Here is a 27,791-nt window from a genome sequence, read left to right as displayed (position 1 = left end):
CCAAGAAGCACTACAACTTTTCACAAAAGAGAGCATAAACTCAAGTATCTATACAATTCTAAAGATAATCCCAGACTCATAGTGCATTTTTCTATTGTCAGTAAAGACCAAAAACTGTTAAGTGAGCTGCTAATGAGCTCTCAAACATATCTAAAACAGAGGACACTATCATCATTCCTTCTTCGTTAGACTGGTCCCCACGGAATAACTATATAAGTTTAAGATCATTCTACCCAAAGCCTTTACTGCCTTGGGATCAGCAGATGAAAAAAATGTCAGCTCAGCATAAACCTAAGAACAGTGGAAATTTCGACCATACAATAAAGCTGATAGCACTGAAGACAGCTTTTAGAGGACCAGTTACCAGCGAACTTAACAACTTTGAATTCCAGTGCAAAGCATGTACTATTCACATTTCTTCCCCTCGCCCTTCAACATAAACATGCTGGAACGCATACATTTAAAACAAAAAAAGCAAGGAAAAAAACACTCCACAAAAAATTCCTACAACACTCTGCACATAAAACTTTGCCCTGGTACAATGGATAACAAGTTATAGATATTATAGATACTGTTCACATTGCTTCATAACTACTTCAAATGTTCTCCGATGCCATGTTGAGATATGTGACAAAAGATCTACACCAAAATAAAATGCAATACAAGTGTTCACCCTCGCATAATACTAATTCTCTTTAACAATTTGCAAGGGTCTTTGAAATATCTGGAACCTAATAGTTACTATATGTTAAATTTAACTCCAGCCCATTGAAATTTTAAAGCAACGGCTACCTCCTGTACCATGCAGGAGGCACAGTACAGCACTGAGTGACTGTACAATCACAAAAAGCAGAGCAAAACATGTGGGTATTTTCTTTTATGGATTTTGAATAGATAGCCATCAACATATAAGCAGTTTTGAGCAATAAAATCCTCTGGAAACAATAAACGTGTTTTTATATACCTAGCTTCTGTTAAACACAGGTAATCACAGTCATAAGTCAGGTCAAAAAAGACATCATTGGGAAGAATAAGAGAAGTGGGTCTTTAGGTGCAGTCAGGACACAATGCTGCCTAAATTTGAATTTGAAATAGCTAGAGAAAAATAGTAAACCAAGATTACCACAAGAGATTACCATAAGACCTCCATCTTACCTTTTCTACAACTGTTCTCACAATTATAGCAGAAAACCCAACTTATCACACTTACATGCATAGTAACAATCAATATGGAAATATACTTAGTTCCATTACGAAAACTAAGAAATATTTAAAGTTTTAAAAGTTTTTGAAATTGAATCTGAATTCAAACTTATTTGATATAGCTACTTCCTCTTCAAATTTTGCTGTACCGGAGAGAAAGACCTAGAAAAAGCTTCTGAACTACTTAAAAATGATGTAGCCAGCCACCCAAATAACTGTATGGACACTCATCTTTGCTCTTAGTATCTTCACTTTAAACATCTTCTCCCCTTTTGTTTGGACGCAGCATTTGGTTGCACTCTTATTAAGTCTTTCCTTTCCAACATTAAGGATTATAGTCAAAACTACTGAGCTGTTTGCTGCTTTGTTTATTGTTAATAAATGCAATACATAAACAAAAACTCTGCAGTTTAAGAGTTATGTACTGAGAGAGGGCTCATTCTCTGCTTTCTGATCTTCAATTAAAAAATAAAAGGTGAGGAGGCAGAACAGTTTTTATCAGCCTTGCCCTTTGCGCAGATGAAATCTATCCAACGTTACCAAGGTTGATCCATGCTCCTGTTGACTGCTTTCTAACTTTTTCATCATGCTCATCTTTAGTAAGGGTCTTGAACTTAATCTTCCTCTTTTAAAGTAACCTATTGGCAACAGATAACATCTAATTTATTTCCTTTATTTCTGTGTCGCTTACCTGCTCTTGCGATCTCCGAGCTTTTATTTTGTTCTCTTTATTTTTTAAGATCAACATGAAAGGCCTTAGTCTCATATATCTGACAATACTGGAACGGATGTCTGTAATTTACTAGGAACTATCTAGGATGGCAGAGCTGTACATTACACAATGTTCAGTCAGTATTCCGCTGGCACCTGCTTACATGCTGCTCACAATTACTTAACTATATAAACATGGAATAAAACTCTTGAAAAGTACCAAATACCACTCATAACTATTTGCTGTTTAGTGCTGCTTTGAAGATACACATAAGAGACCCTCTTAAACTCTATATGTTCCTGAGTGTTGTCAACCAAACTAGCAGAAACTAGCCCCAAACCTGAAGAGAAAAAATGTGGTAAGGTTGTGTCACTTAGTTACAATAAGCAACTGTGCAGTACTGATAAATACAGTAGAATACAAATTGCTAGCTCTCTTGCCCACTCTGCTGTCATGAACTTTGGAAAAAATCAATTAAATAAAACAAGCATTTAATTTATTAACAGAACAGCTGTATATACTCTTATTAAAAGAAAAAGATTGAACACTGGTATATTTAAGAGATGTGCAAATATTTGTTTTAATAAAATCTAAAAAACTGCTAAAGAGTAGGAATCCAAAACAAGTACAACTTATGGCTGGAACAAAGGAATGTAAATGTACTGCATATTTATGTTAAAATTTATAAAAACAACTGAGCTTTCATATAGCTTTTTGGGTAGTTTTCTAGTCAACAGCAAATCTCTGAAAGAGACAGCAAGTGACCAAAGCCCTCTTGACTTTTATGAATGCAGAATCTCCTTGCTCTGAGATGAGGAAACAAAGACTTAGAAATCCCAAAAGGTAGGTCTTTGAGGTATATTTGGATAAATGAACTTACAATAAGAGATTATCTCCCACTGAAGAATTTAAGACAGAACGGAAGGTTAGGACACCTCAAATCACTTACCTGAACAGAGAAAAAAAAATACAACCTTGAAATTAAATGGCAGGGGCAGGGAAAATAGGCACTTGTTACCATAAAAATCATCTGGAGCAAAAACTCTACATTCTCACAGCAGAAACAGTAGGAAGTCAATGACATAAAAAAACGACCCTAGATCATTCAGATATTCAATCTGTCTGTGCAAAGAACAGCATGAGTCAAGTCTTCCTAACTTCATACATTCTGTTAAGCCTCTGATAGATATATTAATGACACTATTATATTTTTTATATATATATTATATATATATAATATATTAAAGACTATTAAAGACTCCTATATTACAGACTGTTAATGGTAGGCATGAGAATATATGTGTATATATATATATATATATGTGTCTACATTCATGTAAAAGCAATGCAACTGTGTAAGGTTAGAGATAAATGTGGGAAAATGAAAAGAGAGAGTAGAACTAAGGGATAGCAGATCTCTCCTGTGACATATTCAGCAAATGCTTAGGTCCTACAAGTATAAGTTTCCCATTAGTTAACAAGACACATCCAGCAGAGTGGCAATTTTGCAGTATTTAAAAGCTATGCAGTTCCTAGTTGCTATAATGAGATAATTTCCACCATGACTAGTTAAAAGAAGCAGATCAAAGTATTGCAAACAGAAAATTCCTAAGGTTATGAGAGGCTTGCATGATAGGAACCTAAAAGGCATCTTTCACAGACCACAGTATTTTTCAGTTAGACAAGGCTGTCATAAAGGCATGTTGCTGAACTGGAAAGTGTACACTTTAGGAAGCTCTAATGACGACAGCCTATGCTGCAAATAAGTGTTATAGCAGCAAAATGAATTAGCCAGGAATCAGAATTCTGCTATAAGAGAAAATGGCCGCTCACAAGGTGTAACTCAAGCCTTATTACTCCAGATAGATCTGAAAGTTCTCCAAGATCACAGAAGTGCCCCTTGACGCAAGACTGTAGTTCCTCTGTCATTAAAGAACTGATATTTAGCATATCAGAAGAAAACCAATGAGCTATATACCAGATGGTTAGCTGAGTGTTATACAGAATCAGGAAATATGAATAATCTTTCTACTTGTCCCACTCCCTCCAGCTATTGTTTCCATGGCTAGCACAATGCCTTAGCATTAAAAGATAAGGTAGACAGCCACAATTTTATTAAAGCGAAGACATTAATGAGACATCATGCAGAAGATTCATGTGTATGAACTCACTCCCAGGATAAGAAGGTCTTTAAAACAAAGGTTCTGTCTGCCATGGGTGCTTATTTACAGCCATGTTAAATTACACTTGTACATAAAGAGATCTCATCTATTGTTCTGATGTCCAAAAAGCAGAAGAATATACCTTTTTTTTTCAAATTGAGTTTAGGACATTTTCCACCACCTTTATCTGTGCAAGGTCTCATAAAGAAGCTAAATTATATGAAACACAAAGTTAATAATTCATTGCTAGTTTTTTGAACTTAACACTAATTTATGTGAGAGTTATGTTACACCAGCTGTCCACCAAAAGCTCTTTCTGTCATACACCGTGTCACTGTGTAACATATAGGCTACTGGAGAAATCAGAAGATGATCTAGGCTGCAGAGCCATCACTATGACGTTGACACATAGTATTATGACTTATATTTGTCAGAATCGGACAATATAGTCTCTCAGCTTTTCAAGTGCCTTGATATGATAAGGTGCAAAGAATAAGTAAGCTGCTTTAGTTCGCAGCTGACAAGTCAGATGCAGCGCTCGCTGGTAATGAAAACAACATACAGCCATTCCTGAAGACCATACAGTCAAATGCACTGAATATGCCTACCAGAAGATCCCACACCACTACGTATATAAAGGAAAATATGCCATGCCCTCAGAGAGACAATTTTGGTCTCTGTTGTTTTGTGTAACTTTAAAAACTAATGTATAGTTCAAGTTGTGGCTATTTAAAAGACCACACCTTTTTCTCATAACAATGGGATGCAAAACAGAACAGACGGATGGAAAAAATGACCATTAAAAGAACTACGCTGTGAACAAAGAGGGACAAAATAGTGGTCTCTAAAAGAATGTGCCATTTTTTCTGTAATAAAAACGATCTCCAGCAGAGTTCTCTCATCCTTTTTCTTAGAAACCGCATATAAAGAAAGCTCACAGAGAAATATTTCCACTAATGGAAAAAATGTAATTGCTGGCAGCAATCCAGCAGTCACTCTTTGCTCTTTAAAGCCAACGTTAACTTAGGTTGTTCCAAATTCACAGTATTTTCTGCGCAGTTCAACCTACTTCTTTCTTCAGCAAGTCCTCGTAAATATTATTTCAATTAACAGTCCACTTCCTAAAGGGAAACTAATATCTGTTCATGTAGACAGCTTCTAAAGCTTATAATCTGAACTGTATGTTTTTCACTTCAGGGAACAGCTCTGACAATAATGTTCCAAGAATCACTGCAGCATTGCCTTGAGGCTCAGAATTTTAAAAGAGGAAAATGGCAGAAAGAACAGGCTCCAAGCATTTAAAACCCAAACTTCAACCTCTGAAAGGTAAAAACTCTCATTGTGCTTAGTTTCCAGCTATTTCCATTTGGAAATCCAATTATTTCCAATTATTTCCAAATAATTCATTCAGCATTTACTTGCAGTTCTCTCCTCAAAACACATCAACTCCGTAAAACAGTCAACCGTAACTCACTGAGAGAAACCCAAGTATGACAGAGTGATAAATAATTGCCCAATTATATTGGTGAAAGATGCTGATTTTGTTATAATATATGTAATGTAAATATAGTCAAGATTCCTTTAAAACTACCTATGACTTACTGAGAATAAAAAAGGAAGCTTTCATATCAAAGAATATATTTTTAGGATCTCATAAGTCAAACTGACAATAAAGGGACTGATGCTCCAGCAAATATAAAAGAGCTGACGATGGGCACGGACACATTTAATCCTTACTAGTTGCTATACTTATGTCAGCAGGCAAAGGTATGTCTGTCTTGACTGTTCTAATTCCTGCCCCTTTGTCTTCCTCTTCCCTTCAGTATGACCTATCACTTTCTCAACTGAATGTCCTCCTACAAAAATTTTTGATGTGCAATTACACCAAAAAACACATTCGAAATGAACACATTCTAAATCATAAACAATACACCTCCAGAGCTCACAGTGTCCAACAGCACCTATCACTAACGTTTAACACCTTAACACAGTGACACCTAAGAGCATACCATATTCTGAAAATTTTGCACAGCATTAGGCAAAATTTTTCTCAGCAATAGTGTTACCATCAATGACAAAACAGGAAGGAGACCTAAAGGAGACCTAAAGGCATAAGCTGACTTACCAAATACTACACTTTGTGCAAAGCTCAGCTGAATATCTATAGCAGGAGATTGGATTGGATTTAATAAATCTATCTTCTCTCAACTCAGATAGGGCCTGGTCCCTTACTGGTACAATTAGAAAATCTTTCAAATAAACTCCACTAAAACATTGAGCTTGTTTGTGACATGTAATCACAAGGTCCTTTATTGTTTCGTTTAAAATTGTTATTGTCTCTAAACTTAAGTCTTTTTTGAAAGTGGATTCTGTTTTTAAATCATGCAAGCACTCCTGAAAGTTTTTCAGTAGACTTGAAGGAACTTAAGGAAAAACAGAAGTACATAAGTTCAGTAGTTTTATAATTTTTTAAATTTAGGATGTTATAAAAATCTGTTAACTTTGATGGAAATTAAAACAAATATATAACTGATGATCCTGATGTGATTCTGCTGTTAGTTTGCTGTCATAAAACTGTTAGAGCTCAGAGAGTGTTCCATGTTTGACAAGATCTGCAATGTCGTTTTCATATTCATTTTCATCCAAATCAGTACAAAAAGTAGAAATTAAGAAATTCAAAAGCCTTTTTTACAATATTCTATTCATAATAGAAATTTAGAATATTATCTATGAAATGAAATGATTCTATCTGCTTGAAGATTTCAATCAATTCAAGACTTAGTTTTTAATTTAACTCTCAAATGACATTCACCTCTAGATATCTGCCAGCTGCACTTATGAGTTAACTTGCTCAAACACATGCTGCCTTAATGTCAGTTTGTGTGTTGACGCAAATACACACGTGACCTCACCTATACGCAACTATACATCATATAGACAGAGAAGGCCTCAAAACGTAGGCCCACCTCTATTAGACATACACAGTTCATTATAGAATATTAATAATTCAAAACTTAAAAAAATTCAAAGGATTTTTATAGTAAGAATCCATTTTCTTTCACATAAGGTTCTGTAAGTAAAAGGAAATTGAGATGACAGATTAACATTTTAAATGCCCTGCTTCCACTCTTACAGATATGTCCAAGTCTTCAAAATATTATCTGTAGTCACACACAATTAACATTTTCCATATTTTTCTGAAGACTTTATAGTTTGTTACTGCTGCGCGATAGAAATTTGACAGTTTGCAATAGGATCTGTTCATTGTAGCAAATTATTCTGACAGTAAGCCCTATAGAGTCAGCAGTGTACTTTTTTTTAATATACTTATTAAAAATCTTATGAAGGCTGTGACTAACATATATACAGTAAATTGCATTTGGTATGTGATTACAATGAGTCACTACATGTTTAACCACCACTATATATTGCAGTAGTTTAATCAATTATTGCATCATCTTTACTTTAACATCTTTTTAATTGGAAAAAAATGTTATTTAAAGTTATTTCAATAACTGTTTTAAAACTACTTGAAAATATTACCAAGTCTATCTCAAGTTTTCTGTCTATTTTTGCTCCCATTTTCTTTGTGAATATGTGCAAAGAGCGAGCTAATGCACGAGTTCATATATATTAATAATGATTCTCCTCAACTGTCCTTCTAGTCATATTTATGGAAATCCCGAAAGTAATCAGTACATCTTTATATTACCAGAAATGCACTGCAAGACTGGTATGTATCATTGCAAGTGCTTCTTTCCTCTTTCACAAACACAGGTGCAATAGCTCTACTATCCCACTATAGTTTAACAGACAATATTTATTACAAATTAGAATGAGGAAGATAAGCTGTGTCCTCAAATGTATTTAATCTTTGTTTAGGTTTTACACATTATTAAAATAGAATGACAGGAAAGAGACTATTTGCTCATTCTTTTAAAAATTCACACACATTTTCCCTTTGATTCCATTCTTCAGTTGGCATATCACAGTGAAACCTCCATACCTTCAGAATTGATGCAGCTTTCAAAACCATAATCTGTGGCTTTCAAACTCACTATTATTTGCCTTCAGGTGCAAATTTTAAAGCGTATAGGCTTCTAAAAGGAACTTTATGGCCTCAGCTAGATACTGAAAGGCTTGTAGATCAGTCATCATCACAGTGTAAATTTCTTTTCAAAATAATGTTCCTCACTCAGAGTACACTTGTGCTTATACTCGGTTCACTTGTCAAATACAAATTTGAGGTCATCAAAAGCTTCAGGGCAACTTCAGCTATTTGAAAACTCATTTTCTACCTCTATTTTGTTGGAGAAATAGGATTTTGAATGTAAAAATAATAGGAAGCTCTACAGATAAAGAAACAAAGGCACTTATGTGCATATTTCAGTACAGCATTGCAGTGACTGCCTGTAAGGATAAAGTCAATCCAATACCCTAGCATTTTGAAATACTGACAATATCAAAGGCAGGTAATATATCTTACTATTGAGCTGATACGTATTCTATTCAAAACGTGATTTTAGAGTTGACGTTTTAAATATATAGGCTTAGAAACAGATGCTAATGATTCAATTTAAGTGTTTCTTTTATAACAGATGAAACATTTAAACACTCTCATTTACAATGTCTACTGTTCATTATAAGTCACAAGTCTGACAAGGGTAAATGAAACCAGGCTTAGTATTCCTGTTAGCTTAGATTTGTTGGCCATATACAAGTAAGTGTTTATATACAATTCTATTTTTAAATTTTATGTTTTATTAAAATAGAATGACAGACAAGATAATACTTGTTCATTCTTTCAAAAGCTAGGTTTTTGTTGGAGAGGTCAATTTGGCTTTTCATCTCCAGAGAAATTTTCCTGGAGAAAAGAGGTATTTCCTGGTATTTATAATTATAGCTCAGTAATTAATATTCTTTTGAAAGTAGAGAATACATCTAGGTACCTGGGGAGAAGCCTTTCCCTTTCCAAAGTAAAAGGGAGTTTTTTTTCACGACCTCAACACACCCAAGAATCCACAGTCTGTTTTTTCATAACACAGAGGTTCACCAATATAAACAGCCAAGGAAAACAAGTGTTCAAAGGCAGGAGTTTGCACCCAAGTTTCTCTTGGAGACTTAGGGACAAGTGAAACAAACAAACAAACAAATAAATAAATAAAACTCAGCCAGAGATACAAATTTTACCTGCTCTGGGGTTTATACTTGAAATACCATTAACTGTGGTTGGGTTGAAGCTGACACCACAAACACACAGTCATGCTATAAACTTTTCTCTGGTTCCAAGCTGTCACTAGCTGAAATGCTCCAAATACATTTATGACAAATTTCGTGTGGCTCCCATCCATACCATCATATCTCACTAAGTTTTTCTCCCATTTTGTCCTCTTCAACATTTTCACTGTCCTGAAATAGTATTTAAATTGCCTATTTTCAGCATTTCTTTTCACTTTTACATCTGCTGTTAGACTACGAGATCACTGGAACAGAAACCACCCCTTCCTATTGGCTGCAAAGCAGCCAGCATACTGTATCTGATAAAAAAATAAGGGTTTAAAATGTGGAATGCAATAAGGCACATTCCCCAGCCATTTCATTTCAGAAGCTACGCGTAAGCCTCTGAATTCTACATGCAACATATTTCTTTCCTGGCTCGATGGATATAATCACAAAAGTTAATTTCACACAGCTTGGGACTCGAAGTGAGTGTTTTATGGGTAGGACCATCCAGAGTCAATCTCAAAGAAAGAAGGCCTAAGTGTCCCACAGAAGAGACCAGAACAGTCTCATTTTTCCACTCATGTAAGCTCAAAGGATGAAAAAAAAAAAAAAAAGAAAAGGTGTAGTCACAGAGGTAAAATAGAGAAATTACAGGTTATACGCTTTTTGAGGGATGTTCTGAACGTTGAGGTTACTTGAGAGGCCTTTCACTTTCATGTGAAAAGTCAGCTAGCGCATGATCAAACTTAATACACTCAACACAGTAGGCACCACATTCTTTTCTTTTAAATTCCCTTCTGCAAAACAAATCACCAAACTCTTCTATCTGTATTGATATAGAACGTTTTTATCCACTAGCATTAAGAAATCATTTCTATGAGAATTAATTTGTAATGAACATTTCAATGGGTCATGTACATTTTCCGCAAGGATGGTAAACAGTATATAATCCATTGAAATGAGCTGGGAAAATATGAAAATATTTTGGCACTATTTCAAAATAAAAACACAAATAAAACCGGTTAAGTGAACCCATTAACTTGCAAATATGAAATGGTTGTACAAAATAACTTTGAAGCTATGAGCTACTGTAAGCATAATGCAAATATTGATTTTTACTTTGGAAGAAATGAGTGCATAGTGAATATTTAATACTAGAAAGATTGATACAAAACACTGATTCTAAAATGTCTAGTGAATTAAAACTATTTAACAGCAATCAGCATACATACCAACTAGGCAATAAAAACAGCCTACCAATATGTTCATCTTTGCACAGATGTTATTTAATTTGTCAAAAGGAAAACATCAACTTTTTATTTGCTTTGATATTCCTTCATAGATACTACATTAGAGAAAATGTCAGCTCAGAGTCCACCGATCTCTGAAAATAGATGATGTTCTACTTATTTGGGTTTCTTACTATTTCAGGGGGAGAAAGGCGAGAGGAAGAGAAAGAGAAATGTTTAAAATGACTAGAACTATTTCCTCAAACACTGTAAGATCTAGTTCTTGTTTGCCCAACACTAAAATATAACCCATCCTTTTATATTCTTTGGTGATGTTTTTGTTTTCTGCTCACTTGAAAAATAGATCCAATCAAACACATCTGAAATTTTGAAAAGGAGGAGAGACTGGCAGAGTAATTATTTACTATCCTGTGCTTTAACAGAAAGAATACTTTAAAGACAGTCCCAAAGCCTTATTTTTTAAAAATGGATTGCTTATGAGTAATCAATATCCACAAACAAGGTACAAAGCTTGCCTTTGCTCATGCAGTGTATGTTCTTTGACTTTCAATGGTTGAGATACAGGAAGATACCCTTATCCTAAGAAATATAAAAGGTGTAAAGCAGGAATTAGCTGCTGAAGATGAGTACTGGTAAGCCCTACAACTTCAAAGGGGAAAACTGACTTGACTCAATTGCTTATAGATTCCCAGTGCCAATGTAAAAGTATGAATATACTTTTATAATAAGAGTATCAGTAAGATAGAGGGTCTCAGCTGTCTACTCCAAAGTACAGAGTATATGATAGTGGGAGCCATGGAAAATAAGAAAGTAAGTAAATAATCAGTAGTAAGGCAAAGGAAAAGATGAGAAGTCCTGGAGACAGAAAGAGAATAAATTTGGATACCACTCTTGGTGTCCTACAAGGTAAAAATGCTATGTCAGTGGGTATTAGAATATTATTGTTATTCTGTAGCATCAAAAGTTTATCAATAGTTAGGAAGGGAAGCACAACACAAGGATGACATTTGAGTTGGGAATTATGTGGCATATGTACAATGTTATTGAGAGCAACCTCTTCAGAGAAGTATGATCCCAGCTTCTGAGGAAATAAGATAAATCATTTTTGAAAAACATCTAATAAACAGGCCTTTTAAAAATGCTTAGAGAAAATACATAAGATATTGTGCAATTCCACTAAGTGTCAATTTTTAAAAAATGAACAAAATACTATAAGGTAATTCAAGAGATTTTCTTTAAGCTGGGTTATTCATTGTGTGAGCTTTGCCTACATATTTCATTTCACGGCTGGAGAGGAGATAGCCAAAAGAAGCACATAATTGAACTAACTTGGGCGGAACCCACAGGTGAAACAGAACAGAATTTTGCCCAGCATAGCAGATATAGCAGAAAAGGAAAAGCTGGTTTCCCAGTAGTATTATAGAGTGAGCCATACACGATCTATCAATTGGGTCACAGTTTGCACAGCCCACAACATCAATTTTTAGGAGCAGAAAAATAGAGAACAGTTCCATATAAAACGATCAAAATGCAAAGAAAAAATCTTCAATTTTTTGTGGCATAAAACATACTTCTTAGAAAAAATATATCTCCAGTTTGTGGCAAAGTTCTGTCAGGTCTAAATTCTTCAATTTTCACTGAAGCTTTTTCTCTTAAGCATTAAATTTGTTTCTCAAAAAAATCAGACATATTTTAACTGACAACAGGTCAGCCCTTCTCTCACCAAATAATATTCTTATTTCATTTTTGCTTCTTTCATTGCACCATCTTCACTGTCATTTCTAAATGCACAGTACTTCACTTAGCTTTACTTATATTGTTTAAAGAGAGCTATTCACAGCATGCTTTGAAAAAACTTGCCTATGGAAATCTGAGAATTTCAGTGTTGTTACTGCAGGCCAGATGTTAAGGACTCAAACGGTATTGAAGTTCTTCCTCTTAGGTGTACTTGAATGGACCAATGTAATAAAAGAATCCGATTAGAAACAGTTCCATTGTTTTTCTGGAAATTTTGAGCCTGTGACCTTTACAAAGAAATATCTGAAAACATGTTCCTATCAAATGACGACAACATAAAACTATGGTCTTGTCAGCGAAGAAAACCCATAAAAGTAAAAGAAAAGCATCATCAGAACAGGCTAACAACTCAAACACAGCAACTTATTTACCACAAATGCCAAAATTTAAAAGCATACTCAGATACTCAGACTGCTGATGTTTTTTCAGAGAAGTTCACATTTTTCTCTTGTTTCGTACTCAAGGAGCAGCAATATATTGGTCTATAAACAATTAAACCATTGTACCATTACAGAGCCTTTTGACATGGCCAAACAGTATACTACCTTTAAATTAATACAAGCCTAGCTAATTCATTATAAATTGAATGGTAGAGATTAAGTCTTGGAAAAGTGAGGTTTGATTAGCCAAACCAAGATTACAGTGGTTTTCCTTACAGTAAGGCTGTCCCCTACATGCAGCAATACCACACTTCAAGCTATTATAAAGTACCCTGGCTCTCCTTTTTTTTTTTTTTACATTCATCTGAGTTCCTTCATCACAATATTCATTTCACTCAAAAATACAAACTCTTTTACTTTTAAAAACAACAGTAATGAAAGCCAGGGCTATGTTCCTAAACATTTAGGGATTCATTCGAGACCAAAAAGGTATATGCTGATGAATACAGTCTGTAGTACCTCAGTGTCATGTTAAAATTACAACAGTCTTCAACAATTGAAAAAGTACTAAGGACTGTCCCCAGTCCTTCAACATCAGTTGAAGGAAAGAACAGAATAAAAAGCTTGCGCTCATGAATAACTGATTAACATCATCAGTGATCTATAGTTGCTTCATATTCAGCAGGTAATGACCTATGAACTGTAAATCATGTAACTTCACAGATTTTGTGCATTTTTGCTCCCTATCCATAATCAATAATTTAAAATTAATTCAAGTCTTCTTCAGAAGGTTCCTATTACTCTTCTCTAGTTTAAGTCGTGGACACCTCTATCGGAACAAGTATTTCAAAACTTGGTAAATTAAACATTCCTGTGGTCTCAATCTCCAAATTAACAATTTCTAACCAGACAGAGGTCTGTGACTGTTTAACGTCCTTAAAAAATATGAGCAAACATGTTAAAATAATTTTCAGTGCTTTTACGGGTCGTACTTTCATATTAGGAAGAACTGGGGATTTTCTCAAAAGAAGACTCTGTGGGTTAAAACAAAATTCTGAAAGATCTTCCCACACAGTGGGAACAAAGAGCATTGCAGGTGTATTGAAACTGACTGCAATTAGAAAATCAAAGATTGTAATATTCTGAGACAAGAAAGTAAAAGAAAAATGGCATATCATTTACCAGATTCTATTTTTTCCAGGGAAGGTATTAATACTAAGCAAAGCTTAAAATGACATTCAGAAATATTTTTTAAAAGTATGGAAGTAATCAAGAAGCTGTCAACATTTTTTGTAATGGGTTTATATGTAAACTGTTCAGAAATATTGTTTACAAGATTTAAAGAAAGGAAATACGAAAACCAAAATCTCTTTGAATAGATTCCCATTTGAAGGGCAGGTTACCAATTTAATTCAGTCAAAGTTGCATCTCCACTTCAAGAAAAATAGTTATAAAATACAAAAGACAATGAATGAAATGAAAAAATTTCAATAGTTCAAAGTGATGTGGTAAAAAGGGCTAATATAAAGTTAGGTAGATCAAGAACCATTTTTTGAAACAGTATTTGAAGTGGACACAGAAAGCTGATGGTGTCATTTGCCTGTATTTTTCTAATTGGCAGCTGATCACCTTCCTTCACTCGGAAGATAATATCAGATAAATGCCCATGCTGGCAAATTAAGTAGCTCACATTTAACTCTGTAAGGAAAATTCACTTCTATTTAATAAGCAATGTCACTTGTTTTCTGCTAGTATACAGCAACTTTCCTGAATGGTAATGTCATGGGGAGGAGGCACCAGGTGTAATTGTTTGTAGTTGATGCATTCCTATTTATGGTTCTCACCATCCTTTAAAATACCTCAGGAAATAGTTTATTTGCCTACTATAACATGTGATCTGTTTTGTGCACATTTTTCAACACCCAGATGGTAGAGATTACCATATGACAAGCAGGTCATTCATCATTTTACTTCTATAAATAATTTCGTGAGGTGAAAATACATAATAAAAAACCCTCAGGATATATACTGAGGGATGTTCCAGTTTCTTTAGCTTTTAGCACCTTCCTCACCAATATAGCTTCAGAAGTGAAGCTTTCACTGTTGACATACGTTAAGTTTGCTATTGTGCTTTTGGGGATAGTAGGTTCAAATCTTTTCTAACAACAAAGGTTGCTTGCAAAGGCTGTAAACAATATTAATCAATTGCCATTCACTAAAGTCAAAAGCAATAGGCCAATCTTGTTAAATATCATCTCATTTATTTATTCCTTACCCTGAAATAGTTTACTGTTCTGTAACCAGTAATAACATTCACAATCCAGATTTTGAACACATTTCCAAATATGAGAACATCTTAGATAACAAATAATATATGAAGCCTTGCTACTCACCAATTTTAATCTTTGCAAAGGTATTCTGCTTGTGTCTATTGGTGTACGTTCTGAGACATTACCAAATCGGACTTCTGGGATGGCAATTGCACAGATTACATGTGCCCACCTGTGAAAAATGGCAAGTTAAGAATACCACCAAAGAAACACATAGAAATATGAGTGTTAAGAAATACTGCAACCCTCAGTAATATATAACATCTACCTTTCATTATTTTCTTTTAAAATTTAAAATTATTTTATGTTTTGTATTTATTTAAAAGATAACTTCATGCAGCATTAGCAGTTATTTGAAATAGAGTCATTGCATTTCAGAGAAGAGAAGCTCAGCACAACAAATAAAATTTATTTTGTTAATAAATTAAAGTCAATGAAATATACTAAAAGCCCTTCCCTTGCCAGCTATCAGTAACAGGCCACCAACTCCAGGAATTTTACTTCTTGCTCTTTCAAACATGTTTAAGAATCCTTACATTAATACAACTTAGTGTAAATATCATTGCACGCTGGGTTTCTATTATGTTTTTCAAGGCACCTGTTACCTTTGATTTATGAAGTGCAAAGCTTTTGTAGTTGTGCTATCCTTACGCATACAGAGCCCATGATATTTCATTTGTGAGCAATTTATCACCCACAGCACTTTGCGTTAACGGTAACTATTCTTAGATAGCACACGTGGTCACAGGGTCATGTATCTATCAAAGCATAATACACAGTATACTATCAAGACCTGCTATTTGCAGATGCAAAGGCATAGAAGCCACAGACTGATCAGGCTACCATTGAAATACCCAACACGAATCGGATCCCTGAGATCAGCAAAAGTGCCTGACAAGTGCCTAGGACCAGTGCTACATGCAAGACTTTCATCCAGCTTCAGGAGGCTTGTTAGATGAGTCAGGATTATGTTATGTGCTTTCTATTCTCATTAGGAAGCATTGCTATATTTTCTAAATATAAAAAGAGAAAGAGAAAGAAAAAGCAAAAGCCAAAGAAAAAGAAAAAGTAAAAAAGCAAAAGCAAAAGTGAAAAAGTGAAAAAGTGAAAAAGTGAAAAAGAAAATGGAAAAGGAAAGGGCAAGGGCAAGGGCAGGGGCAAGGGCAAGGGCAAGAAACCCTGTACTAAACTAAAAAAAAGGCAACGAAATAATTAATGTTTTAAAGCATATCTTAAATTATATTAACTAAAAGTAAAAGCCAAGATAATAGCACTTTTATTTTAAAAAGTAGCTTTCTGAGGCTACATTTAAAATTGGGGTGGGAGGGAGGCAAATAACAAGACAGAAATGAACTCCCTGAGATCTGAATAAAGGGGACATTTCCATTCCTTAACTCTAGTATTTGCTTTATGCACGATCCCTCGCTGTACATCTTGCCTCATTACTCCATTTGTTCATTTTTCCAAGCTCCCTATCCTTGCCTCACTCCACCTGCTGTAAGTCTGCAGAGACATATATGACATAAACATCCTAGCAAATCAACAGGAATGGGGCTGGAGTCAAAAGGGAAAAAAGGTAACACAGCAAAGTAGAAATCATTTCTCTTTCCGGCACTACAGAGTGGTGCTATTTCAACCACTCATATTCGACCAAAATACCTCTAAGAGTACATAATAAGAAATATATGGAGTAGGCAAACTGCTGTCATGTGTTGCAGTTGTACTAGCCAAAGTCTGATATGAAAGCTGTGTGCAAAGATGACAGTAACTATTAGCAAGTTATACTGTCCTACCAAATGAAAGCAGATAGAACTTGCAGTTTTATTATTCCATTATTTTTTTCTCCAACTTAGGGAAAAAATCTTGCTTAGAGATTTTTATCTGTTACTGTTAATAACACTGTTCCTTTTCATTACTGTCTTCCTGCATACAAAACTATAGTGCCCTAATACCAAGTGTCTTACCACTGAAGCTTTACAGGGGACAGAAATGTTATTAAAAAAAATAGCTCTTCAATCTATCTTCATTTCAAGCTTTTACGGAACTGGTATCTCTCAAACTACCAGGACTCAGAACAAGTGCTGTGTCCCATGGAAGAAAGAATCTCAGCTCTCCAATGCGCCAAAACTGTTACCCCCAGCCACTTTTGATTCATTAGCTTTTAACTGCCAATCCTGCATCTTTAATCAGTGTAGGAGACTGGACGGAGGGAGAGAGAGAGAGGAGAACGGAACATATACGTCGGATTTTACACTTCTGGGGAAAAAAAGATGTAATGACAACGCACTCTTCTGAAAACTCTCAAAAGTTTGGAACAGTAGGTAATGCTTAAAGATGTATGAAGGTCTGAATTAAGTGCAGGGAGTCAGTGTTGCAGAGCAACTGTAATGTGTTATGGAAACAGGAAGCATGAGTAGAAATACTTCTACAGAACTCTCATTTCAGAAATCTGTAACAGAAACCTACAGAAGGATGTCATGCAAAAGACTTTCAGCATAATTATGCAGAGAAAGTTATTGGCTTCAACCTCTCTGGGTTTTTTTTTTCTATGAATAAATCTTATGAAACATATTTCTGAAATATTAGGTAATTCATAAAAAAGATGTATGGTTTTTCACCCACGTATAGTGATTAGATATACGGGTTCACCATCCAACGTCGGCAGCAAGCATCAAAAGGAGAACGCTAAATTCTACTTAGATGACCCCTCCTTGATTTTATTTTCTTTTAATGAGACAAGTAAGTAGTAAATAATGATTTATGGGAGTTTAAACTAGAACTGAAAACCAGTTGAATATGCTCAGAGCTGGTCAAAATAATCTTTAATTCAGTAACAATGCTTTTGAAGACAAGATCTGGCTCATAGGTTTCAAGTAAAACCTTCAATTCACTGGACAATTTACAAGACTCATGCAACCATTGGCCAATCACTGACATATCAGTTACTCTAGGTAAGTGGAAATGGATATTGCTGGTAGGTGATCTCATATCACTGAACTCAGTTCTCAGTGCATTCCAAAGGGTTAAAGAAAGAGCATTTATTTAATTATGCAAGATCCTGCATGCATAAAGTCTGTTTCATTATTGCACCTGAACAAATATTAAGCTGCAACATTTCCCATTTTATCTTTTAAAGTTATTTGATGTACTATACTATTATCAAAATGCATAAGAAAACCATTGTTTCTATTAACAGTAAGATGTCAGCAACAATGCTACTTTTAAGAGTGTGTGATAAAAATATATTAAAAAAACACTTCAAATTCAGAGTCATTTTAATATGATTCAGGTAAATTAATTAAAAATATTTGTTTCTAACAAAAGTTCAAAGCTATTATATTAAATTCCATAATCGCAAATTTTCAGGACTAAAGAAGAAAATATACTTCACTGTTTGATAAGACTTGCCCATGCAAACAATCCCAAATGAGTTCTCATTTGTTTTCTTTAAAGACTGATCAATAGAATGGAATCTGGAACAAGTAAGTGTATGCAAATAATAAAACAAATGTACATTTTAGCATCTAACTATTTTCACAAAACGCCAGTGGCACATTCAACAGGAATAAATTTAATTTTGCAATAATCAACTTAAAGGGACACTGTCAAGTAATGATATTTACAAATGTTCTCTACATGAGAATGGATTGAGAATAAAGTTTAAAATAAGTATGGCCAATCTTAAAGTATATAGTACTTACTTCTTGTCAGTAGTTTCCTTTAACGCGCCACCTCTTAAATTGCAGAGACAACATTCCTAAAAATAGAAGTGTGTAGAAACAAGTTAGAAAGAAGTTAGCTTAACTGACTGGTTGCAATCAGTTTTATTCAGCTGATATTAAGGATACGTAAATAGTTAATGCTATTAGTTACTAGCTTACAACCTGCCATTTATAAGCATTACATTTCCTTATAGGAAGAATATAAAAATATAATAACAAAAAGAGTAATAACTCAAAAGATCTAAAGAAAAATAAATTTTAAGTACTACCCTTGAACACACAGAATCACTGAAGAACACAACAAGTGAAAAGGTATTCAGTCAGTGCAGCAATAGAAAGGCTGGAACAACCATGCAGCGTACTAAGTTAAAATTAATTAAAATGATATATAATTAGCTGAATAAAAATCACTGGGAAATCTTTGACTTATATACACTCAACTCAAAATACCTTGAATTCCTGACAGTTCTCCAATTTATAAACCTACAGGGCAGGTTGTGATTTATTTTTCTGCAAAAATTCCCTTTGCTGTGCAATGACTTCACTGCCTTGATCTTCAGTCCAGCTCCACCTGCTTTCAGGGTACTCAGCAAGGCATACTTCAGTGGTCCCCACAGAAAATGTCAAAGGAGGGCTTTTCCACACCTACTTAAAACTATGCCCTTGAACAGATGAACAGTTTTATTTATTTTCCAGCCTTCCTCTCTCTCTTCATAGCCTCCTTTTCTGACTATGTCCTTTCCACTTTTCCTTCTCCTCGTCCTTTTATCGGGAGGGATGAGAAAGTCATTGTTCATTGTTACTTATTTTTCTTGACTTAGCCATTTTGCTGGTCTCTACAAAGAACAACATGCACAAATGAAGTCAAGACACCCTGCACCCTTACATCTATACTGAAAGAGAGAGGCTGTCTCCAGAACCTCTAAGTTTAAATTGCTCTTGCAGTAGCAAAAAAAAAAAAAAAAAAAAAAAAAAAAATCACAGAATAGTTACGTAAGCTCCAGTCCCCAGTGCCAGGCTGGATTATCCATAACTTATCCATACATTATTTCCAATACATTTTTCTTATCTCATCTTAAAGCCTCCAACAATGGCGATCACCAGTGTCTGCTAGAAATCTAACTAAATGCTTTACTACATTTCCTATGAGAAAGACCTTTCCCAACATCAATTTATCTCCTTGCAACAAATGAATATTCCTTGCAGTTTAAGTACATAACTTTTTGTCTGATCTGCCAAATATAAGAATAGATAACTCCTTCTCTCTATACTGTAAGAGTACAGTGCCTTGGAATGGGACCCAATGTGTTCCAGATCACAGTTCCCAGTACATAATGTCTATTAAGACAGGAAATTCAATGGCTCAAAATATCACTTCTTTCAGACGTTCAAAGTGGAGTAAGCAGGAACAGGTAGGTTAAGCAAATAAAGGCGAAAAATGGAATATATTGCAGCAGTGAGTGCTTCAACCTGTACCGCTTGCAACTTTTCAACAGAGAAAACAGCTCCAAAAAAATCCACAGGATTTTTCCATTTGGCTATTGGAGAATAAGTTTCTTCCAGAACTGACATTTTTACTCCAGTAGCTGTACCTCTGTGAGTGAGGTTCTCTCACCAGATCTGATGAAACCTGCTCTTGTACCAAGCCTACCACAAGAAGGCAACCCTCTGTTTCACAGCGGGGTGGAGAAGAAGAGATGGATGGAGGGAGGGAAGGAAGGGAGGGAAGGAGATGGAGTTATTTCTCCTCTTCCTCCCTCAAGTTCCCAGCTTATTCATGGTGAAGCGGAACAGCAAGGAACCAAAATTACTCTAAAATTACTTGGCTGACTTCTCTGTATGAGCAGAGGCAAAGAGATCAAGAAAACAAACTTCCTGCAATTCTAGGTTCACATGCGAAATACAACTGGTCTAATGTACCACTTCCTGTTTTAGTATCACATCATAATTCTGTGATGCTGTTGAACTACTGAACACACTGCCCCCTTTCTTTCCTTTGTAACATTTGGAGATTTTCCTGATATCCTACCCTCTTGCTATACTTTTCCCCAAGTTACTAGATTCCCTCAAAGCCATATCTTCAAATTGTTTACTACGTTTGCTGCCCTTCTTTGGATGTCATTAGAATAATGAGGTGCTGCCATTCACACATCCTGTGGAGAACCACTACTACCTTTTCCTGAATATGATATTTTGGTTTCACAAGCAATAGCCAAGTGGAGAAGTTACTGAAGCACAGGGAGGGTGAGGTAAAAACTTTCCTAAATTAGATACTAAGTAATCACATTGTTAAGACTTTGTACACTTTAATTCACTTCATGATGAACTGATTCTGACAAAATATGAGAAAAATTCCCCTAAACAGATGAAGGGCATAGAGCACTGTTCCCAGGAAAGTACCACTAAAGTCATGGGAAATTTGAAGTCTTGAGATCACGCCAGATAGAGAAAACTTTGTGTTTCATCTTTCAAGGTCCTCTAAGTGAAAAGATGACTTTTAAGTAGTAAAAAAATTGTCTCTGTGCTGCAAGAAATGCAAAAACAAAGTGAAGATTTCATTCCACTTGGACATTTAGTTCCCAAAGGCAAGCACTTACACATGAAATCTGTGGCATGAAACACCCTGGACTTCACACCTACCCGGGAATCCAAAGGACTGCCTTAGCATGACCATGGAGTAACCATCCAACACGGCATCCTCTCCAGTCTTATTTACCATTCCTAGAACCTTGCTTAGAGATTATCAGAGGAGAGATCAGCTCTTCCTCTGCTCTTCCCTTGATTGACTTTGACACTCTGAATGAATAGGTCATGTTTTCTGCTACCAGCTTTTTTTATCTTTATAGAGCTTGCCCACCATTGTAATGAGACCTACTGATTAAAAGAATGCTCTAGTCTAATTTATTCATTTTATACATGACTGTAAGAGATAAAAACAATAAAAGTGGATAGGAGGCTCCTCTTAGACCACATGAGAGCAACAAAATGAGTCAAGTGGCATATAAGATAATACCCAAAATGGAACAGACAGACAGGAAGAAGCAAATATCAAAATCTCCTGCAAAAGGACCTGTGCAGGACTTCTTGCAGGCTGATTCCCAACTCATTTGCAGATCTGCAGGAACTTGAAGCTTATAATGTAGAGATAGAATAACACCTGAAGGCTGGGGAAGAGAGAAAAAGTCTGATTCAATAGAAATTTTTGTGGGAGAAAGAACCACTCTTGCAGCCAATTGAAATTTAAAAGCTCAGTGGCTCCTCTACTTTCTTCTTTTTAATTAAAGCATTTTCTTCACGTTTGCCATAAAAATCCTTTAATTGACTGCTTCTCTATTTCACAGAATAACAGTAGTTTTGCCCCTAATTTATCAGCTTTCGTGTTCTTATTCCAAGTTACTTTGAATTTCAATATCCGAATAATGATGAACTTTTTTTTCTTTGTAATAAGTGTTTCTGACTTTTAAGGAAAAGCTTAGTCTAATCCCTTGCTGTGTAATTTGTTGAGGCAATTAGATGGAGTCCAAAGCCCCAAAAAGTTCCACAAATAAATTAAGCTAAAGTAACATAGGAAAAAATTCCATATAAGATGTTACTAATAAATTTCTTCTGCAGGTTTCCCATCTCTTAACCACTGTAAAAATAAAGAATTAAGAATTATACACTGCAAGAGACATTAGGCATAATCCTCACTCACTAACTGCAAAGCTATCACACTAGGTTTAAAAAAAAAAGCCAGAAAAAAGGGAGAGTGGCTCTAAACATCCTCAGTGCCACCTAGAGAAATAATTTTCCCTATGCAAGAACTTCAGGAACTAAATTCATGATTCCTTTTAAATGAGAGCCTACACAAATCTCTACCAGGCAGTAGAGAAAGTCTTCTGTCTGCTGGATATAGATATAACTCAGGCCCTAAGAACTACAAAATTTCAGCAGTGTTCATAGCAAACCTGAGTGGGAAGGTGGACAGACTAAAAGCCCATCAGATCCATTCCTCAGCTCATGCCTGCATTATAGAATATTCTCCTACATCTACCTGAAATGGCTGTTACTTTACCTCCAACTTAACCACGCTGCAGACAATGAAACACAGGGAAACTAATAACTAGGAAGGGTAACATTTAAATTAAAAGCTGATGAATACAGTAGTTCTTAGTACAGGTACCCCTGCCATGGACAACAGTTAAATCAGATGTACGTTAGCAGTTGTTACCAATACCCTTACAGAAAAAGACAGTATTTGTACATTCATGTTTGCCTTCCGTCTGTAGATAAAAATCAGAATAGACTTCATTACAGAGCATCATCTTTGAACTTATCCAATCTCTTATTTACTATTCCTTCCCAAATCCTTTAAACAAATAACTTTCTTTCATTGGTATTCACACGAAATAATTATTTATTTTTAAATATATTATTTTAGATTTATCTAAATTATATCTTAGATCATTTTAAATCATTGATTTGCTTAAAAATCTCTAGAACATTCTAGAATTAAAAAAGAAAACTCTTTCTTCCAGTACCCATATAAAATAAGCTATTTCCATATAATGCACAAGCATTATCATATTAGTGCTCACTTCGTCTTTCATTTTAGTCAAGACAATACCTTTTCTGTCGACAAAAGAGATCGTAATTGTGGTTCCTGGACTGAACGCTTCACCTCGCTTACAATGATACAGTCAGTTTCGCAACTAGCATTCCTACTCTGGTTTATTTTTCACTTCTGTGTTACAGCCACTATTAGGAATTGCAGGAAAAGCCTGAAGTCAATGTGAATTAATCATGCTTCCTTCAATACATACATCCAAAAGACAGATCACATTGTCAGAATGATATGCCATTACTCAGCTGTAGCTGTATATTAATTATTGTTGCATGGATGAATATCACAAAAAAGCCTGATCATACCTTCTTTTACTTTAAAATGAATATATTTGGTTGTCCCTGAGTACCTTTTACACTCTGCCAAAATTCAGCGTCACATTGACAGCAATCCTCATAAAAAGCAGTTTTTACCATTTTGTACTTCCATACCTCACCTGGAATAACATTCTGCATGAGACAGGATGCTGCCTAACACCGCAAGGAAGTAGGATTCAGTCAAACCAAGGCAGAAGGACATATAAACAAATTCAATAATGATTAATTTTCTGGAAAGCTACGCACATGCCCCACACTGTCCTCTTTCTTGTCAAACTGCTCTCTCTTTTTTCCATTAAGACCCTGCAAATTGCAATGGCATTTTTAAAGAATTGTTTTTATCCAATTAAAGGAAATATAAGTGTTTGTGGGTGGATACTGATTATGGTGAATAATAACATTTAATCAGTCTGGAAGGTTGGAGCAAATCTATCCAGCAAGTCTCAAGAAATGAATTTGTGAAAATATCTTGATAAATTTTGAATATTGAAGAAATTCAAGAAAATCATGAATTAGTGAAAGTCACTACATATGTGCCAAAAAGTGGAAAGTCATTTGTTCATTTCTAATCCTTTTTCCTTACATATTTCTTCCCTTAACAGCCATATCCTGCAGGAATTCTTAATAATATCGTTCACATAATTACACATCCACAAATAAGATACAAAGAACACAGAACAATATGGCTGAACGGGACTTCAAAAGGCTATCTGGCCCATCCTCCTTCTAAAAGACAGACTCAACGAAACATGTTTTTCCTCATGGATTTTGTCTGACATGTTTTAAACAGTTTCCTCACAAAATCTGGTGGCATAGCCTTTAAAATCTTACTAACAACCTATTCCAGCACTTCAGCATCCCTGTTATCAAGGTGTTTTTTCTGATGGCTAACTTGCAGCTTCCTTGCCGTAGTTTGAGCCTGTTTCTTTTTGCTTTGTGCATTATAAAAACAGAAACCATATTGTTTCTTTCCTTTTTGCCATATCCTTCTATGTACATCCTCTTAGTAAGTTAAACAACCCCAACTTTTTCACTCACCATCTTCCTTTGAGGCCCTGTTCTCCTCTCTGAAATGCAAGGAGAGTAAAAGCCTCCCTGCTGCCAGGAAGAACAGGAGCCTTGCATGCCACACCTCCTCACATACACACTGACCTGCTAAGCCCATGCACCCTATGAACCTCAGAATCTCTTCTGCAGCAACTGCTTGTGTATCATTGCTCCCCACTCCTCCAGCTGCGCATGTGACTATTCTAGCTTCAGTATCTTGCACTTTTCCCTATTTAATTATATCCTTTTCCCCAGAATATTTCAATAATTTATCATGATGCTGATCATTTCTGATTAACCTTACTTCACAGGCTTCATTTAAAAAAAGTTTGGATTTGGGGATTTGGTTAACAACAGCTGCAACAGTTTCTGCACCAAGGTAACTGCGTAGGTTGTGGTTGTTCAGCTCGGGAAACAGAACACAGAATCTGACAGGTGCTAATAAAAGCATGAGCAGCGTGGAAAGGGTGCACAGGGATTGAACGAGTACTTCAACACAAGAAGTAGGTTGCCACTATCCAAGGAGACCAGAAAGTAGCAGATTCTAAACAAACAAAAAGAAATGTTTTCCACAAGTTTACCGCATGAGGATGCTAAAAGTTTACACTGCTTGAAGAAGAGGCTGCGTCAACTCAGGAAAGAAAAATCTGTCAAAGGTTACTTTTCACTTAGTAAATACACAGGTACTGCCTGTAGCTAAGATCATTTCTATTTCGAAAATTGTTAGAGATTGTAAATCATTAACGAATGCTTGCCCTAGACCCATATTCTTCCCCACGTATCCATTTCTGTCTATACTGCAGACAAGACACCAGGCTGGTACAGACTTTGGTTCAATTCACTATGGCAGATCTTATGTTTTTATGCAATTTGACATTTTAAAATTTTTCAAAATATATTTTAAAATATTTTAGGAAAGATCTATAGATATTAGGGAATCCACAATTCCTTAGCACTACTAAGTATTTAAAGGAAGAAATAATTATACTCCACATACATTATGACCCATAAAAACACAGCAATAAATAGAGTCAAATCAACTTTGAATGACCATTTACTCTCAGGTATCCTGATGTTATCATCAATTAATTTTTATTTTTGTTTGTAAGAGATCTGATTCTGCAAAAAAAAAAAAAAAGAAAGAAAAGAAAAGCATTCGCTGAATGACAGAAAATCAGCTTTATTTAGCAGTGATACCAGAATGAATCATTTCAGGTAAGCATGTACTTTGGTTGATGGTTTAAAAAACTGCAAGTGCTGATGTATGCAGCACTTTAAGTAGGGCACTATTCACCCAGCTAACGATATATTTCCAGTTCTCCTCGTCAACTATTTTTCCTGTGCCTCTATTAACTCTAATGGATGTCTAGAAGCACTTAAGAATGTAATGATAGTTCTCAAGATAGGTAATTTTTTTCTTTTTTCTCCAATTTTTTCCAGCAAAAGACCAGAATAATTGCCTTCCTTTTAAGAGTAAACTGTCACAAAACTGTGCCAGAGTAATGCTGACTTACTAGTCTCCTTAAAAAGTAGCTGGATGGAAGAAAATCACAACTAATTAAAACAGACATCTCATCTAGAACTATGCCACAGCCAAGTCACATCAATACAATTTGAATGGTTGAGAATGGTAGAGAAACAATATTTTTTGCTTTCTTCAACTCACTGTGATGGGCTTTTTAGAGAGCAGCCCTTGAATTCAAAACAGACGCCCCTTAGTCTTCTAACTTCTCTCTCAATTGTTTTGTAACGCTCAAGATATCATCTCCCAATATTAACACAGATGTGCATTTGGGAATGGCATTGCTCTCTTTCCTGCTATCTTATTTCCTCAGTTTATTTAAGTTTGTGTCTCTATTTCATATTTGTGCAAAGAGGAACACTTCTGCAAGTGTTATTTTCAGAGACTATTCATTAACGAGTATTTTAATTTTTACACAGCAGTCGGATAATCTTCATTTAGAAAATAGCTCTTGAGATGATATAATTTCAATTCACAGAGTGTTGCTGTATTCACTGTAAGCTATTACCTTAAAATTAACTTTTTAGAAACAGATTTTTATTTCGGAGGGAGTGAAATATTCTTAGAAATAACAAATTACAAACAAATTAAAAGCAATCTAGTAAAAGGATTTGCTTTCATGTCTGGAAGGCCCCCATTTATTAACAGAGTTGCAAGATGCTACCATTGTAAGTCATCCTTTCAGTTGTTTATAAAAGTTGTCAAATTTCACCATCATCTGCCTCAGTCGTGTCATTATTGGTATTAAAAATAGGAGTTTCAAGAAAATCATGTCAATTATGTTTTTTTTTAGAAAATGTTAGAGAAAAATGTTATTCTGCCCCCAAGAATAAAACATTATTAACTTTTTTAGCATTTTGTAGATGTTAAAAGTTTATACTGATTGAAGAGGCTGGATAATTTCACAAAAAAGAAACTAATCAAGAGTTACCATTTATTTAATATATAGTCAAGTCTTCAGCTAAGCTAGATTTAGAAGCAGTAAGCTTGAAGAAGGTTCTTGAAATTTGAAGGTAGTTGCATTTCTGCTGCGGATGAGCATTTTACTCTTTCTAATGCACTAAAATCTGTTCAAGTCACCCATTTATGAGTATTCAAAGTCTGTACATCCTCGCTACGAAGTCTGCACATGTTAGCACCTAAATCTCCCAAACATTCAGTCTGCCCTGAGTGTTTGACTCAAGGATGGCCAGAAATTTTCTCACAACTGCAGCTCCCAGATCATGCCAGGCTGAAGCAACACGACAGAGAGCAGGTAGTCTTTTTTTTTCCTGAGCTCTCAATGATATAGCATTATTGGCTGGATAATATATACAAGAAGAGTGATCTGCACAAATGCAAAAGGAAAGAGAGAGTAGACTGTGATTAGATGCAGTCTGGAAGAGGACAGCTCTACCTTAGACACGGAATGGGGATGAGATAGGGAATGTGACCAGGGAGAATGTAAGCGGAGAAGAAAAAGGAACTGGCTGTGCTGGGAGACTGAAATAAGGGTCAAAACTGTCACAGCAGGTCACTGGAGT

General features: G+C 35.2%; 1 protein-coding gene across 10 annotated transcripts in view; it reads right to left on the bottom strand.

Moving 5' to 3' along the window:
* KDM4C (lysine demethylase 4C) overlaps window positions 1–27,791 on the bottom strand; it is a 279,152-nt gene that overhangs the window by 58,612 nt on the left and 192,749 nt on the right. For 9 of the 10 annotated variants that reach the window (XR_011137825.1, XM_068927788.1, XM_068927795.1 and 6 more), the window contains 2 exons: window positions 18,759–18,814; window positions 15,121–15,229 (listed from right to left, as the gene is read on the bottom strand). Coding sequence is in view for 8 of the 10 variants with exons in the window: in XM_068927788.1 (XP_068783889.1) it covers window positions 15,121–15,229; window positions 18,759–18,814 (165 nt within the window). In the remaining 2 variants the exon portion in view is untranslated. Of the gene's footprint in view, window positions 1–12,388; window positions 12,498–15,120; window positions 15,230–18,758; window positions 18,815–27,791 lie in introns of all 10 variants that reach the window. The other variant, XR_011137826.1, reaches the window with a different exon arrangement.

The sequence above is a fragment of the Struthio camelus genome, chromosome Z (genome assembly GCF_040807025.1).
Source record: "Struthio camelus isolate bStrCam1 chromosome Z, bStrCam1.hap1, whole genome shotgun sequence".
NCBI lineage: Eukaryota > Metazoa > Chordata > Aves > Struthioniformes > Struthionidae > Struthio > Struthio camelus.
Note: the sequence above shows the minus strand (reverse complement) of the source record. Positions and strands in the feature narration are given on the sequence as shown.